An 18,539-nucleotide genomic window follows, 5' to 3' on the forward strand; every position below is an offset into this window, starting at 1 on the left:
TATCTCTGGAATAACAAACAATAGCTATAAAGTAAGCCATATATATGTGTGTATATATACACATATATGTATATATATGCACATATATGTATATATACACATATATGTATATATATGCACATATATGTATATATATGCATTTTCCCTTATATGTTGTATTATAGTGTTATTCATGCCATGTATTGAGCCCATTTGAGTCAGAGAAAATGTTACTCCGCTCAGTTTATCGCTAGATTTCCTGAATCACTGGGTTTCTTTTGTATACTCCTTTTCAATTACCTATTAGTCTGTCACATTTCCTTTTAAGATCTGAGACTTACAGCTCAATGCAATATAGCAGGAGGACAAGATATACATAAACAGAATTGTTATATCTCTGCTTTGATAACTGAAAACATTTCAAGTTGGATACTTCAGAACAAGTCTTTGTTCTTTATCGACCTTTTTAAGATGTCTGTCATAAACTTGCTAAAGATCTGCATTCTCCTTAAATTAAAATTTCTTAAGGAATCTTGTTTTTTTCATCCTTCTGTGATGTTTTAAACCTCTGAACTTTTAAAAAATAATAAATTTTATTTCACTTAATTTACCTATAAATACCAACTGATATCAGGATCCTTTTTATTATCTTTCATTCTATCCCAGCTAATTTTCTCATCTAATATAATTCTTATCTTCTCATCAGTATGAGCATTGTCTAATTGAAGTGAAAATCATCCTTTGACTGAACTGTTTCAACACTCCTTATATTTTTAGAAATCCCATTCCTGATTTTGCTGAGCCCAAGAATATGATTAAATTTAATATATACCCTTCAAAATGTAGTTCATATAATTTTTTTCTTTTCTTTAAATTTCTTTATCTAGTTCATTTCTCCACTGCTAAAATAGAAAATGTGTGGTTAATATAATGCAATTCAGTTAAAATTGAATTGTTCATTTCATGAAATTGCTGGAAGTTTTTGGTTTCCTACATGGGTAGGATGCTGAGTCATCCAAGTAAAATGATATCATATATTACAACCATTTTTTTGTATATTCTGTACTCAAAGTAGGTTCTGAATTAGGAATAATCATGAAAATCAGGACTTGTTTTCAATCTGGGAGAGCACTTTTTAAACTTTTTACCATTCATGGAAGCTGCAAACATTAGAGAGATAAGACATACAGGGAGGGAGGATTAATGAATCTTCCACATGTCCATTGGCAGTTTAAACTGCTGTCCAATTTATTTCACCTAATCCACATAAATAAAATATTCTGTGTTATTGAGTTGTGCTAAATGGCAGGAAATAAATAATATATCTTCTTGTGTGCGGTTTTCCCACATTTTAAAAAATAGATAAAAATGTATATTTTCTTTGACTGGAGCTTAAACTCCATGGCATCACATTCTACTAATCTGAGTTATATTAAATCAACAAATAAATTTGTTATAAAACGATACTATTATCATAGTCTGCCCCTTAATTTTAATATTTTTCTGTAGAAGGGTATATAAACATTTGTGAAATCACACACACCATATATATATATGATTTCACACATTTTTGTTAGTTCTTTAACTGATTCATTAATGAGCTAAAATATTATCTTACAAAGTTATTTATTTTCTCATCTAATTACTTACTATTCTTCACTTGTTTTTTTTATATTTAGTAATACATGTTTGTGGTACATATGTTTACATTCTTTGTGGTAAGTTGGTATGTGTACATACATCCTCTTAATTCTTTTTCATCCCCTTCTCCACTCCTTCCAATTTGTATGCAGTTTACTTCAATTTATTTACATACTGTCATTTGGATAGTAACATTTACCTAATTATCATGTTTGGAAAGCTACAGAAACACATTGTACACCCAAGTTGGATAAGAGACAGCTTCACTGTACTGGAAAGGAAGTGTGTTTGAAGTGAGCCGTGCGATATTCTGTGCTAAGTAACATGGTAGAGAGAAGTGGAGATCAGAATGAGAGAACCAGGTGGACAATGACATGGACTGAGATGTTCAAGAAGGTTCTTGAAGTAATATCTTTCTATGTAAAGAAATTCAGAAAAAATAACCCAAGACAAGTTAGATGTGAGGAATGGCATGATGTATGTGTACAGGGAATGGTAATAGGTACCAACAAGGTAGTGCCACTAGAGTTGGGCTTAAGACAGAAAGATGAACCAAAATTACAAAAATACTGACGTTGTGAAGCCGTGTCTTCCAACAGAAGAGCAAGGCGCATCACTGAAAACGGACTGAGATAGTCAAATTTGGAGGAGAAAGTATTCCAGGTATATACATTTAATTTATTACTGCGCATTTCCAAAATTTATAGTTTGAGACATTATACATATTCACATTTTATATATGTGGATATATTATAGAATGATACCAACTCATAGTCACCTAATTTTAACATTTTGCTGTAACAAGGAATATATATTGATATACATATATACACAAATATATGCATGTGTATAGCTTCACAAAATTTATTAGCTCTTTAATTGATTCAATAATGAATTAAAATATTGCTACCTTACAAAATTTTATATATGTGAAATCAAGACCATTATCCTTTATCATACACCACCTTGATGACTTATTAAGAATCTGGAGATCATCCTAGGGTCATAGGAACCCAGAGAAATAAAAAAATAAATATTAAGCAAAAAGATTTCTTCTGAATATTAGCTATACAGTATTACCCTGAGAGTTGTAAGAATATTTTTGAGAAGAACAAAATTACAGGAAGGAAGGCTATCTAGGAAATCATTGCAATCATTTTGAACATAGTAGGGCATGCATAAAACTGTAGTCCTCATGATTTTTTGTAAAAAAGTAGTTAAATTGTGCAAGAATGAGTGATTGATTAGCTATGATGGTTGAGTAATCAAGGCCAAGAAGAATCAAAACTCACAGGTCATTAGGTGATAGAGAGTATATTCCTCCCATCCATTGAGAGAGAGCATAGGCAAATGAACAGATTTAGGGGAGTTCTGAAGGATTCATCCTCTGAGATTTGAATTAGAACTTTTTTTTTGGTACTGGGGATCAAACTCAGGACCTTGCGCTTGCAAGGCAGGTGGCAGAACCACTGAGCTAAATCCCTGGCCCCTCTGAATTAGAACTTTTGATGGCAAGCAAAAGCTCAAGTATTATATATTTTGCATATGTACAAAAGTTTGATTCATTCATCAAGCTTTGAATATTGAACTGTCTTCACTTTGTTAACTGTAAAGAGGTTATGAAGGCTTCCTTTAAGGTACTCCCAATATAGTGTGAGAAGTAAATGCAACTTACTATAATTTATAGGTAATTCATATGGTTACTAGATACTCACAAGACGTTTATTACTTCTCTGGTAAAATTGAAGGGCGATTATTTGTCATTTTTGTCTTTCCTAGAAAAATCAAATTCTTCAATAATAAACTTACCCAAGACATTTTTTATAGGAAACCCAAACAGAACACATTTTTTGCTTGTTTTTTTTTAATCATTAGGTGTGGTTCAATAACTTGTAAATAAAGCCAGTTAGAAAATAATCATATTATGGGGTTCATATGTATCCATGTATCAACTAAAATTAAATGATGCACATATACACTTGTACAGATGGTTACTGAGGACACAATTTTGTTGATTCTTTAGCAGTGTTAACAACTTTTTTATTCCTGAGAAAGAATTTGATTTTTGACCTGTCTATTACAATAAGGATGGAAAATTTCAAATAAATTCATGAACAATGTTTCTGTGAGGGTAATATGTTTTAAACAGTAAAACTGTCACCTTTCTAAAAATGTGGGATGCTGCTCTGGATCCAAATCAATTAACTTTTAGATAAAAGATCATATCAATGGTGACTTTGAAAATATGGAAATGTTTAACTGTGTATTTGTAAAACATTTTTCTCTCTTATTTTTAGAAGAGATTCAATTTAGATTTTTCTCCTTTCATAAAGGACATACCAAAATATTTTTTCTTCAGCTTTAAATGTATAGAGACAATATTACATTACAGTAAAAACACATTAAAACTTTTAAGAGCATAAATTACCCAATTTATTACTATGTATACTTTTAATTTTGTTGTATTATACATTGATTTTTATTTATAGTACTGGATACATTGTTATACTTATGAGCTAAGTATAGTATTAAGTGCTTTAACAAAGATGAATTTCTTTAGTCTTCACAATTTTATTATTGTGCACATAAAACTTAAATAATTTGCTCATGTCATAGAGCAACTAAGTAACAGATGTTTTAAGTCAAGATAACAAAACTCAGTGTCTAAGCCTTTAGTTATTATGATATATTACTCTACTCAGTAAATCTCTTAATTACAGAATTTTTTTAACAGACATGATGTTGAAAAAATCCAAACATATTTGCTGGGAAAAATCTCTATTTCTCTCTCTCTCTCTCTCTCCCTCTCTCTCTCTCCTTCTGTCAATATCTATCTCTATTTAGATAGATACATATTTTTAAAACCAGATTTACCAATTCACAGCATAACACACAAATCAAGCATTTGAGGAACAAGATTTCTACTTTTCCTCTGTTCAAATATAAAACTACACCAGAATGGGTTGATGATTTCCTGAAGAAATCTGTGAATAGAAGGCCTCTGAAGATGTATCTATGCAACATGCTCTCTCAACTTTATAGCTTACCTTAGGAAGATAGAAACAGAAGAAATTAAAACTGTCTCCATGTAATTGGGTTCAGTCTTCCTCTAATCTGAAGAAGATGAAAGGATGACAATACATTTTAGTTCTCATTTGTTACCTGAAAGTTGAAATTAGCCACACAAGGGCTGTGGAAACAAAATAAATCCATACAAACAACAACAGAATAAAGTTGCTTTGGAGAGAAAAAAACAATGAATGTTTAAGAAAATGTGGAAGATTCTTTTTCATTAACCTGAAATGAAATGGTTCAAAACCTGAAAGTGGAATTGCTTTTATAATAAGTATGTTAAACACAAATTCTATTCATAATACAAAAGCCTGACAGGGCTTATATATCTTATTTAATAAAATAGTAATTTAAAAGAGAATGTACACTATGCATTTCATAACATTGTACTTAAAGTGGATTAAGATATCTAAAACCTTTGAAGTCTTCAGATTTTATTTTATTTACTTGCAAAGATGGAGTTCTTAGTGATTTGTTGCTGTAAGATAATTGCCCATTAGCGTTTGTACTGATTTGCCTTTGTCAAGATGAAAGAAATAAAAGAATTTGTTAGCAGTTTATTATTGTACCCTTTTTAATAAGGAAATTCAGAACTTACACTTTTATTAACAAAGAAAATGTTTGAAGATATGCTTTCAAAAATTGGAAAGAATAGAAAGTTTACCCTTATTCATATCTGTCCCCAGTTATTGAATGGATTATAAACTGAATGTAGTCCCAGGTTAATGTTCATCATTCTGGGTGGAATGGTCTGGTTTTTCCCAGGTTTTCTTTTTTTTTCCTTTTTTTTAACCTAAACTAGATTTTAGTGAGCTATCTTATGCATCTCTTTAAAGTCAATTGCTACTCAGCTTTAAAGAAAGTCTCACTTCCTCCTGAAGTAGTTTTGATGACCTCACTGTCCTTCCTTTCTTTTTAATTCCCATAACTTTCACATTCTGCTCCAGAGCTTCCCTGGCCATGTCCTAACTCAGCACTGTGCTAGTAATGAGAGACAGGTGGAGAAAGCAGATCATTCTCAGGCAGGAAGGTACAACAGGATGGATCTGAGATCTCAGGCTGGTCCTTCTAGTCACAAGCAGCCTTCCACAAGAAAATCATCATGTCTTAATATACCTTAATTTTCTATGATATATCATGAAAATTGATTTGATGTGACAGCTGAATCAATAAACTTTACTAACACCATCTAGTAGCTAAACAAAGAAATTTCACTTAAAAAGTCTATTTTTATTAAGAAATTATTTCCTCAAATAGTATGCATTTCATTATGAAATTAAATATAATGGTTTAATATATACACAAATAGAAATGTTTCAACACAAATGAAAAACTATATTATTTTGTTGTATCATCTTGAATTTTCATGATAATTCTAGCCATTCCCCAGAGGCTGAATATCCAACTTTGTGGCCAATTGTCTATAGCATATGATTTGATATGTGTAGGAAGTATATCTAATCTTGTTCTAAAATGTATTTTATGTAGCTTCCCCCAGAGTTAGGAAATGAATGAAGATAGAAAAATAAGATATGATGAAATAGGCATTTAGGGAATGATTAGGAGAGAAAAAATAAGAAGAAATTCTAGATAAAATGTATGGTTTATAATTCTGCATTTTTGGTAGAAGTTGTCAGTCAATTTATTTTTGCATTTTTAATAACCCGTGAAAGAGAGAATTATGATCAAATTCAGTGCTCACAAAGTGTATGTAATATAAAGGGAAAAATCACACCAAGAACACAGATTTGTTGCATAGAGTATACATATAGCTTAATAAGGTCAGCTTACTGGAAGAAGAGGATGATCAAAAAGTGTATGCTTGATAGACTGAGAATAGATGTTTAATTTAGGACATGAACAAAATGGTTCTTAGAAATATTCATAATGTTCAGAAATGGTACACAGTCTGAATGTTAAAATAATCTATGGTGTTTTCTTATGTGGAACATCGAGATATAAGTAACAGAGAGGGTGAGTCTAATAGTCATAATGGTTAATTAAAGAAGTCAAGCCACAGAAGCGTACACACTATATTTTACTATATTATAAAAGCAACCTTGTGGTTTGTCTTGGTTCGGGTATATATTGATGAACATTGATTTCTAAGAGATTTGGCCAGTAATATATCAGAACCAACACATGAGATTAACAGTAATTACTATAGTTGCATGTTAAAGGCATCCCCTCAACTAGAGAAAGAAAAATACCATCATATCTGATATTTTTCCCGTGGAAGACCATTTCAACATCTCCTCTTGAAAGTTCCTTTAGAAGTGAGCCCAACAGAAGTAGGTTTGTAAGAGAGGAGAAAGAAGGATTTCATATCAAAATCTCTTTCACAAGAACATGGCCCATGTTAAATAAAGGTATTTTCTTCTTATCTGTAACTTCCATGGCTTAACTAGTAATGCTTGACTTGCACAGTACTTTAATCTAGAATCGCTGAGATGTGACTGCATTATTTTTTAAAATAATTCCTCAGGCAGTTTTAATGGCCAGCTATTTGAGAATTGAATTTATGCAAGAGCAGACATTTTGAGGACAATGGTTACAGAATATTTCTCTTTGGAGAATGGACAGATAAGATAAGAAGGAGAAAGGATGATCACACGAATGGTAACAAAAGAAGGGAAGGAGTGAGGTTTGGCCTCACTATGAAATTACCACTGGAAAACCAATGGGAATTGCCAGAGCACCATGTAGACTGAAGACCCAATATCTGATTTTTAGTTTGGACTTTTTAATGTTACAATAAATCTCTGTTCTCTGTTGCCATAGATTCTATTTCACTATTTGATTTCATGTTTTATGAATGATTCTTTTTATGTATCACTGTGGTCTGAGAATAAAAAGTAGATTAAGGAAAAGGGCTGGGCTGGGTATCTAGGTTGAAATGGCACAGGACAGGAACAAAATATTGCTTTGAGAAGCATAATGACTGGAAAGTGTAGGGGTAGGATGAAAAAGCTTCTTCTTTCCAAAAATATAAGGTGTGATTTAAAAATATGGTGAATATTTACATTTGTTACAATAAAAAAATGCAATGTCATTAATCCCCCTCAAAATACTCCCTTTTGCTTATCCCATTATTCTTGCTACTTTATGAAGCAGTTCCAGAAGGCTTCTGTCATGAGTATCTTTAGTTGCACTATCATGGCTGTCTCTATGTTTGTAGTCGTTTCAAAATGTTTACCTTTCATGGTCATTTTGACTTTGGGGAAGAGCCAGAATTTGCATGGTGCCAGATCCAGTGAATTAAGTGGGTGAGGACACACCATAATGTTTTACAAGCCTGCCTTTCATTGGGAGGCACTTATGATAACATTCACCGTATTTTTTCCTACTGCCTAAAGACACTCAAAAAAAAATACTTCTAAAACTGCTTCACGGAGGGGTAAGGATGACAAGATAAATTTGTTTGAAGGAAGAGGGAGTATTTTACAGAGTATTAATGGTAATGTGTTTTATGCTGTAAGAAGTTTTTATTAATTTAGATATTCACCTTATATTACGATCATGCCTTCTATATTAGAAAAGGTGACTTTTGAATGAGTGGAAGATGAGTGTTTGCATTAGAGTTAATTGTTAAATCTTTCAAGGTTTTAAAATGAGAAAGTGATTGGAAACCTTATTTAGATAAGCCAAAGCCATTAACAGTTTGCAAGGCCTTGAGGCAGTTTTTATAAATGTAACAATTATATTTATTGGTCTATCAGTTAAAGTCACTGCTAATGAATGACAATAAAAATGGATAATGCTTATATTTCTGACTAAAAAGGAAAAAGTATCTGCTATAAGGTACACTAAAGATGGTAGTAAATAATTAAAGTTCAACTAAATGTTGATGGCTAGAAGGTGACTGCATAGGGGTATTATACTTTTGATCTTAACAATCACAACTAAGGGCAGGTTTTTCATAAACCTCAGTACTATGACTTTCCATTGACTCCATACAGCCTCAGACTTTTGTCTCTCTATAACAAAAAACCCCTCAAACATTCAAACATAATAACAAAACCTAATCACAAGGTAATAAGGAGTATACAGTACTAGTGACAATAGTATAATATTCATAGATAAAGTAGTACCCTATAGAACCCAAGCCTAAAATTTATTAAGAAACTATATATACTTTTTATAGATATTTTCATAAGGTAGCATATACTTTTGGGAATAAGCACAACTGTCTTTATTTTTAAAATATTGAAGACAGTAAAATGTATCTAGGACAGAAATAAAGAAATTGAGTATATAAACCAAGCTACACAAATTTATAAATATTTAGGGTTCACTATGTAGAGATGATGTTAAATAATTATTTGAGCTATATATCTGACGTGAGTTCCTTTGAAACATATAAAAGCTCTAAGAAAATTTTTGTGCTGTTTTATAAAAATGTGCACAATTTCATTTGTTAATAAACTTAGGAAAATTAAATTTCCTAGATGCCAACCAGATTTTGAAATTCCAAAACTACAGTAACTAAATTAATACTTTAGGAACTATGTACTAGAATTTATTCTTATTGTCAGATTTAGTAACCAAATTTAGAAAGGGCAGTGTGAGTGTTTTTTGAGTTTTGTTTCTTTGTTTAAGTAAAAGAAACTTTTGGTAAATTTTTTTTCCTAATAAAGTGTAGAATAACTTCTGATGTATATATATATAGCTTCATCAATTGTTACTCTGCTATCTAATAGCTTTTCGTAAACAAGGTGCCAGGTCTAGAGCATAGTCAAATTTACGCTTTGTCTTAGTCACTATCGTATTGCTGGAACAAAGTATCTAACATCCACAGCTTGCAGGAAGAGAAGTTTATTTTTGCTGAGGTTTTTTGAGGATTTAGTCCATAGTTGTCTTACTTTAAGACAGAAAGGGCATGCTGGAAGGGCCTTGAGGTGGAAAGCTTCTCAAATCCTGGTGGCCGTAAAGCAGAGAGAGAAGGGAACAGCCAGGGCCAAGAATATACCCTCCCAGATTCCATCCCCAGTGATCTCCTCCACCCTGGCCCTGTTTCCTAACAGCACATTCTGCTACTGAATTTGTCAGTGAATCGATCTCATGGTAAGCGGAGCACCCTGTGATCCAATCACCTTCTAAACACATGAGAATTTGGGGAAATTTTGGATCTAAGCCATAGTAGACTTAGTGAGATAAAACTGGTTTTAGAGTATTTACAATATATCGATGAGAGGATAGAAGACCCATTTCCTTCAAGCACCAGTTACAGAACTTGAAATCAGAGCTCTCAGTTTATCGCACTCATCTAATTTCCTGAATATTTCCTGTTACATCACGTGAGGAGAATGATAAATCTAAGCCAAATTCAGAAAAGTTGAAATCATATCCACTCATGCCTCTCTTGCTCCCTCTTTTCCCTTCTATACCTACCTGCTTTCCTCTCTCATTAACTTTTCTTTTTTTTATAGCACTTTTTATAGACAGCATTAAGTTTTATTTATTTGGGGTTTTTTTTGGGGGGGGGTACCGGGAATCGAACTCAGGTCCTCGTGCTTGTGAGGCAGGCAGCAGAACTACTGAGCTAAATTCCCAGCCTTCTCATTAACTTTTCTACACGCAAACACACACACTCACACACACACACACACACACACACACAAAACACATGTCTCATCAAAAAAGCAACTCTCTTGAAATACTTACCTTTTAGTTCTGGTGAGGTAAACAAAAAAGATGTGGTCACTGGAGAGGAAGCTGAAGTAATAAGGTTCTCTTTACTGTTTAATCATAGCACTTTCTAAAATCACTATCTAGTAGAAGATAGTTATTTGTCCCTTATCTGAGAAGTAAACTCTATCAGTCAATGCAGATAAATATGTTGAACCAGTTCTTGGAAATAAGAGACTCTTCAGATTTTCTTGTCTTTTTTTTTTTTTTTACTATATTAACATATCTGCATGGTTTAATTAGATACAGATGAAGGAGGTGGCAGAGCTTAACAATAGTTGAAAAATTCTAGATGCTAGATTCTAAATCAGGAGAGAATTGCTTGAGATAATTAATAATGTATTAAAGTAAGCCCTAGCTACTAGCACTATCAGTCATATGATTTAGCAATCCCACCAGTAGGTTCATACTACAAAATAGTGTGTATTTACTCTAAAATATGGATTTTAATGTTCATAGAAGTATTCCTAATACTTAATAATAGAAATGGAACCCAACCTGAATGCTCAAAATTGATAATCTATGGCATTTTCACATCATAGAAAAGCAAAGTATGAGCAACAGAAAAAAAAAAAAGCCTCATAGCCTTAATGGTGAATGAGAAAAGTGTACTGAAAAGTACATCTTATATTTACTATTCATAGGGAAAAATAATGTATGGTTGTGGAATTTTGTGCCTGTTCATTAGAAAGAAAAAAGCTACTGACTCTGAGGGGGCAAAAAGGAACCCTCTGAAATTTGACACTGATCCATACTTTCATCCAGGTAGTGGTTCCATGAATGTTTTCCATATTCAAAAGTTCGTCAAGCAGTACCATTAAGGTTAATCTATGTGGAAATGTATAGATATAAATTATTACGGCATAGTAATGTGATATAAACAATTTGCCTCAGAGAGAAATCTTCAGCAGTGCATCAAAAGTACATCTCTGGGCTGGGGATGTAGCTCAGTGGGGCCACACCTTCCTGGCAAGCACAAGGTCCTGAGTCTGAGCCTTGGTATCACCAAAAAAAAGAAAAAAGTACATCTCTGATCTAATTTAATACATTTACCACAGACTTGAATAAAGTAGACAACTTAGTTATTAAACTTTCAGATATCACTAAAAGGATTCACTGGATAACATGTGATTTATTTAAAAATGTCAGAAGTCAGGATCCATGATCAAATTTAACAATCTGACATTTAATAGGATAAATGTAAAACTGTGGTGTTTACAAAGAAATGTGGCTTAATAACCACTAGTATGATATTCTGGAGAAAATCATGTGCTTTATCTTTTGTAGCTCCAGACAACAGAACTAGTTAAATTGAGTAAAATTTCAGGGAAAAAAGAATATTTTTATAATAGTTAAAAATGGACTGTATCTTGGGATACTGTATTCCTTTTATGAGCAAATGAAAAATTTTAACATTAAAAAATTAGACTTGGAAGCCCTAAAGATAATCTAAATTTCATCTTCTCATAGTTTACACACACACACACACACACACACACACACGCACGCACATACACACATACAAACACACTTAAATTCACATTTATATGTGAGGAAAATAAGACCTGGAGAGACAAAGCATTTTGTGAAAATTCCATGTTAAATGACAGAATAAGAACCTAGCCCTAGACACATTGTTCTCTCTTCCACCATATTTCTAATGTGCTGGATTTGGGCCAACAAACTCTGTTAAAGAGAGGAATGAAGATGTAAGAGACAGAAAATGTCTTTGTTGAGGGGCCAGGGGACTTCACCAGGATGGAGAGAAGCCCTGAACTGACTCAAACTCCCAGATTTATTGAGGAATGACAAAGGCATCAAGTTCTGCTGAGCACAATTATTTGTTTTAGGTAGCAAGGCAAGCAAGCAAGTCATGGTGACAGTTTGGCTGAATAATTAACTTTTATCTGATTGTCCCCTCAGCAGTTCCCTTGTTTTCCCCATGAGGTCTATGTCTGGGTGAGTTGGCAAAGCATCCCATCTTTAAGAGGTTTTAACTTCTTGGAGTTAGTAGTCTTCCACCTCCTGAGTCAACCCAAGCAGACATTGACCCATTGGGTGTTGCAAGGAACTCCACAAATTTGTTCACAAGTACAGAAAGCATAGAGCCTAGACACCATACGTTTATCTGGTATATTTTCACATAATATGTGCTATTTTTTAGAATAGCATATAAATGTAGGCAGGAAGTATAACTTTAAACGTTCAATGATGCAGAAGCCCATGATAATTTTGGAACAATGTGCTTGCAGCAGGTGGTCAATAAGTGTTTGTTAATTAATCATAATAAAGTAGACATGTGAGGATGGAAGGACTTAATGGAACGTATATTTTCTGGTTAACCCTTCAGTTTTTAAATAATCAGGGAAAATTTTATTTTCTCAACTTAAAAATTTTAATGTTTCTTAAAATGTTCCTTAAATGTCTTCTTTAAAGTGTTTCTTCTGTGTTTCACAGATAAATATCACTGTGAAAATATATGACTTTCTTTTTAATTCTAAACTTTAATCTCAATACACAAGGGCTGGCTACTGGTCTTTCTATCTGGTAATCCTTGAAAATGGTTAAAAAGAATATATCATATATGTCAGCAACCATTTATAATTGTTATTCCCTTAAACTACAAATTCTAGTTTCCTTCTCGTAATTATATTATACATTACCAAATTACCATATCTTAAGATAATTTATTTTTAATTTCCCTCTAGAACATAAATTCCTTGATTCCATAATTCTTAACATATGCTAAGTGTTCTATTAGTATCTACTAAATGGAGGTAAAGTTAAAATTTTCATATGTTGAAATAAGTTTCTTGACTGTTATGATAGTTCTTTTTCTCAATCTGTGTATTTTCATTTTGTATCTTTATAGTATATTGTAAACTTCTATCATCTTTCAACTTGATTCTTTTCTTAGTGAAGACTTTTCAACTTAAATCATGTTTACTTTGCAAGTCTTCATAGATATTATAAAATATATTCTCATACCTTAGCAAACATTCCATTTAGCATGTTTGTGTAAGTATACAATATACACATGAAAAATTGAGAAGTAAAGGTAATGTGGATGTGAATGAAAAATTTAGTTTTTCCAATTTCTCCATCTTCTTTAACGCATCTTCACATGGTTGATTTGTTTACTAATTTCATAAATTCTAATACAAAGGATATAAAGTTCCTCTGTCTGTACCTTACATGTGTCCTTCCATGTGTCTATAGCAATACAAAAAATATTGGTTCCTCAATGCTGTCTCGGTGGACCTGACCTCTTAAAGATGACCTTGGGATTACAAAGTGACTACCTCATATGTAACTACATAGGCAGAGGTAGAGTAAACTATATTCCTTATCTATGAAATATATCCAGTCAAGTTCTAAGAAGAAATAAAAAGACAAATTTCAGTTCAATAGGATAATAGAGGAATATATGTGCAAGAGGTAATGGTGTATATAAGAAGGACAATTTCATGATTATACTGGAGAGAACATTTCATAGCTAGCAAATCTGTTAAGGCATAACAATTCAGGAGTCACATACAAATTTAGGGTCCTCTTATTCTTGTGAATGTTGTTGTGATTATCTTCTTTGCTTCTCTACCCAAAATATGTCAGTACAATTATATGCTTCTCATCTTACATAGTTGTGAATGTGGTTTTTTGTATATCTTTGGTTTCTTAACAAAGATATAAACTTTCTTGTGTATCTCCTATGTCTTCCAGGTGTCTACCTTTCTGTTTGTACCAATATATTACATTACTCTTTGATTCTCCAGATGTACAATTGCTATGTACCAGGCACTATTCTACCTTCTAAGAATAAAACAAAGAACAAAATAAAGATCCAACTTTTACAGAAACGCATTCCAGTGAAACAAGATAAACACTAAACAAGCAAACCAATAAATATAGGATGTGTTTGCTAGTGATAAATGCCATAAGAGAAACAAGATGTGGTAAGGGGCAAGAGAACATAGTAAGAGGATAATTTGTATAGGATAGAGCAAAAATTTTTCTGTAAGAAGAGAATATTTTTGCTAAGAAACAGCTGTGCAGCTATGGGTGGTGAGCATTCCAGACAGAAATAAAAATGTTATGTAAAGATCCTTAGACTAAAGAGGATTTGATTTGCATTAAGAATAGGAACTTCTATTTTATTAGAAGTAAATAGGAATAGTGGAGGGATATCAGGTAGGAGAGGTCCAGAAGGTATGAGTAGATGATGAAGGTTATGGAAATGAAGATTTTTCTCTTTTCTTTTCCTTCTCTTCCTTTTTTTTCCCCTTTCCAGTATTGAGGATTGAACCTGGAACATTCACACTTAACTACATCCCTAACCCTTTTTTCTTTTTTTCTTTTCTCTCTCTCTCTCTCTCTCTCTCTCTCTCTCTCTCTCTCTCTCTCTCTCTCTCTCTCTTATCTCTCATCTCTCTCATTTATTTTTGAAACAGAGTCTCACTAGTTTGCCTAGGCTGGGCTCCAACTTGTGGTACTCCAGCCCCAGCCTCCCATAGGGCTGAGATTACAAGTATGAGCCACTATGACCAACTGAACCTTCACTTTTTCACCGTAGATGAGGTCAGAAGTTATTAGAGTATCAGAAAAAAGGGTGGCAGAAATGTTCTTATTTACTTTTTTGAAAAGGTAAGAGTACCCCATAAGTGGAAAAGATACTTACAGAAAGGAAATGAAATATGGAAGAAAAAGTGAAAATTAGGCAAAATGATTAGGAGGCTATTGCAAAACTTTAACATAGAATTACTAGTAATTTACTATCAGTGAAAAACAAAGTTACAGGTTTCTGATTAGAGGACTTGCCCTGGAGAAGAAGACAACCTCGTTCGGTAAAAACATGGTAAAAAAAATTCCAAAATTTGTCTTTTGTACATCAGGACTGTCTTTTTTTATGCACAAGTAGAGAAACAAAGCACACAGTTGAAGATACAGGTTTATATTTGAGGAAGAAAATTGGACTCAATATATAATGCTTAATATTTATGAAAAATAATGCTTATTTTTGTTGATTGAGTACATACTTCAAGAATGAAATCAGACTGTTTTTACAAAATTAGAATATTAAACAATTTCTTGCTTCCCAAGTGTATATATGGATATGGCATCTCTCCCCTGCTTCAAACAATGGTATCACTGACTTAACCATTGTCGAGAATGGCATATTTGGAGTCTTTCCCCTAACAGGTTGAAGAACTCAGAGTATATTTCATTTGAAATCAAATCTCAAAACTTTCTGATAAATGGCTTTATTACACTAATTGCATTTTCTTTATTTCCATAGTCTCTCATTGTGCCAGAGGGAAATTATATTGGTCTTAAAGGATTTGTTCTTCAAATGGCCATGTAGGTCACAGCACAAAAACTTACTTAGTTGGTGGCAAATTTATTATTTAATGATTCATCCCCAGTGTCTTTCTGGTGGCTGTATTTAAAATCATTGGTCTATAATTACTACCCTTCATGCATATGCACGCACATGTTGTATATTCTTTTATAGTCTTTAGACACATTTTTCATTCAAATGTTCAAAAAGTACTGTTATTTAAAGACTATGATAGCATACAGCAATTTTTCAAGTATTCTTAAAGCCATTTGTAAAATGATAGTTTGAAAAATAGTAGAAGGGGTTTGTAGTTGACATTTGAGAAACTACTTAGTACCTCAGAAGGAGTAATTGGATGATAAGGAATTTTTAAGGCTTTAAACATTTTGAGTAACCTTATGCTTAAAATACCCTTGGTATAGTTGAAATGCCTTTACGTATCTTTCCATTGCCTCTGTCCTTTGAGACTCTGTTGAGTTGATTATCTCCGATAATCTTTTTTATATTTAGAGAACTAAGACACATGCATAGTGGTGAAGTAAAAATTGTCATCCATAATAACATAGCTTGATATCACAGTTGTAAGTTTATAGGGGATAAAGATTTATTGAGTTCAAGTGCAGAAAAGTAAAAAAAATGTGATGGATCTTTTCCATGGATATTTCAAAAAGTACTTTAAGAAATCTTTCGATTAAAATATAGGTTCTTTCATGTTATTTTAATATCTCTCTTATCATTTATATGAGTAAATTATTCTGAAGTATACTTATACTCTAGATACCCAGAATAACTCCAAAAATGCTAATTCTCTATACATCTTCAATACATATACTGATACCTTTTATAGTGTGTGGGTGTGTGTTTTCTCTGTCTCATCCATAGAAAATGATACCATCTATTGGACTGACATGGGCTTCAATAAAATCAGCCGAGCTAAAAGAGATCAGACTTGGAAAGAAGATATCATTACCAATGGCTTGGGAAGAGTGGAAGGGATAGCTATTGACTGGATTGCTGGTATAATCCATAGCTTTTTCTTTTTCTTTCCACATTGTTTTGCTGGGGGTTCAGGCTACTCCAAAACTTCTTTTTTTGCCATTGATTTATTTATTAGTACATGTTTGTAATTCCTTGTGAGGATTTGGTACATGTACATAACACATCTTACTTCCTTTTTCCATCCTCTTTCCTTCTTTCCCTTCCCTGCACCTAGTTCTTGATCTCTTTCCTCTGTTTTATACAGTCCATGTTTGTGGTACATAACATTTGTATTCTTTATGTGGAAATGGAACATGTACATAACACAAGGAAAAGGGATGAAAAATTCACCGTAAAAATTGTTTCTTCTAATATTTTCCTTTTATTTATAGCCATGCTGGTAAATAGTCTTCTTTTGTTTTTGGTTCTAATTTTTCTAATTCTTTTGAGACTTTAGATGAGTGTTTCTACATAGAAGTAGATTATGTGGTGCTAATTTTGCCTAAATCTCCTGAAATATCCAAAAGGCAGATAAACAAAAATATTACAAGTTCCCTTTTGCCCAAAGTCAGTAGAAGATTAAAATAGATCCCTTTTTTCAACATATAATTTTATAACTATATGGTTTCAGCCTGAGTTATATGAAATTAATATTGAACATTTTTGCATATTAGCCTAATTGCATCTTTCTGCTTAAGATATGTGTTATAAAATAATGTAATAAATAAAATGCTTCTCAATAGTTATATATGAATGCTTGAAAATTTAATTTTAGTCATAATTAATATGTTTCTTTCTCATGACTGTATAAAAAAGCATTTCTGTATTTCTCCTAGGTAACATGTATTGGACAGATCATGGTTTCAACTTAATTGAAGTTGCAAGACTCAATGGCTCTTTCCGTTATGTCATTATTTCCCAAGGCCTGGACCAACCAAGATCTATAGCTGTTCACCCAGAGAAAGGGTAATTTAAAATTTGCCTTCTGAGTCTTAAGTGTGTTTTCTTCAATATTTTTAGACAGAAAACAATAATATTTATTTTTAGCTGTACTGCTCAATACAAAACTCAGAAATATCTTAATAAGACAAATATTTTCACTTTATTCATGTAGATTTTAGTAGATATTTAACAAGGTCACAGTTTTATGCAGATATTTTATGTATGTGTAAATCTAAGTAAGAACACCAACGTATTTCTTTGTTCTTAATTTACAGTTCTGCCCTCAAATTGTTTATATAATTAGGTATTAAATTATTTGTTAAATGAGTGGTATAGCCATTTGCCAGCCAACCTCGTTGTCCAATATCTATGAAGCTTTAATTTCTATTTATGTGTCTATGATTATAAAATCAACATGTTTACACAAGCTAAGCACCATCCCCTCCCCCGACTTTTTGAGTTATATAAAGTTGTCTACCTGTCTTAATCTTTCCATTTGGAAGTTTCGCTAGGACCCAAACTGTACATAAGTAACATTTAAATGCATTCAGTCTACCATCACATTTCTGAAGTTTTAAAAAAATTATTCAATTAGCACTCCATGTCTAAGCTGCCTAAACCCTAAATGAATTCGGCTTTACCTTTTACATCAGGAGAAATTTTTTGTCCTCACTTCAGGAAAGGCTATAATAGTTTCTTTCCATATAAATCTTCTCACTGAAAACTTTTCAAGGAATTCCTCTTCCCTTTTGTGTAAGGTCCAGAATCTCCATTTTGATTGTTCCTAATCAGGCCATGTGTAAATATTGTGTCTCAAGCTCTGCTATTGACTTCTCGCTCTCTCAGTCAATCTCTGTAGGACTTCTCTTAAATTTTCAAATATTTCTGATTCTCTTTCATTCTT

General features: G+C 32.4%; 1 protein-coding gene across 11 annotated transcripts in view; it reads left to right on the forward strand.

Moving 5' to 3' along the window:
• Lrp1b (LDL receptor related protein 1B) overlaps positions 1–18,539 on the forward strand; it is a 1,848,437-nt gene that overhangs the window by 1,348,146 nt on the left and 481,752 nt on the right. For all 11 annotated transcript variants that reach the window (XR_015445151.1, XM_087195526.1, XM_087195530.1 and 8 more), the window contains 2 exons: positions 16,598–16,732; positions 17,530–17,659. Coding sequence is in view for 10 of the 11 variants with exons in the window: in XM_087195526.1 (XP_087051652.1) it covers positions 16,598–16,732; positions 17,530–17,659 (265 nt within the window). In the remaining variant the exon portion in view is untranslated. The remainder of the gene's footprint in view (positions 1–16,597; positions 16,733–17,529; positions 17,660–18,539) is intronic.

This window comes from Heterocephalus glaber, unplaced genomic scaffold (genome assembly GCF_053883595.1).
Source record: "Heterocephalus glaber isolate CG9 unplaced genomic scaffold, H.glaber_assembly_v1.0 deba00000347, whole genome shotgun sequence".
NCBI classification, from domain to species: domain Eukaryota; kingdom Metazoa; phylum Chordata; class Mammalia; order Rodentia; family Bathyergidae; genus Heterocephalus; species Heterocephalus glaber.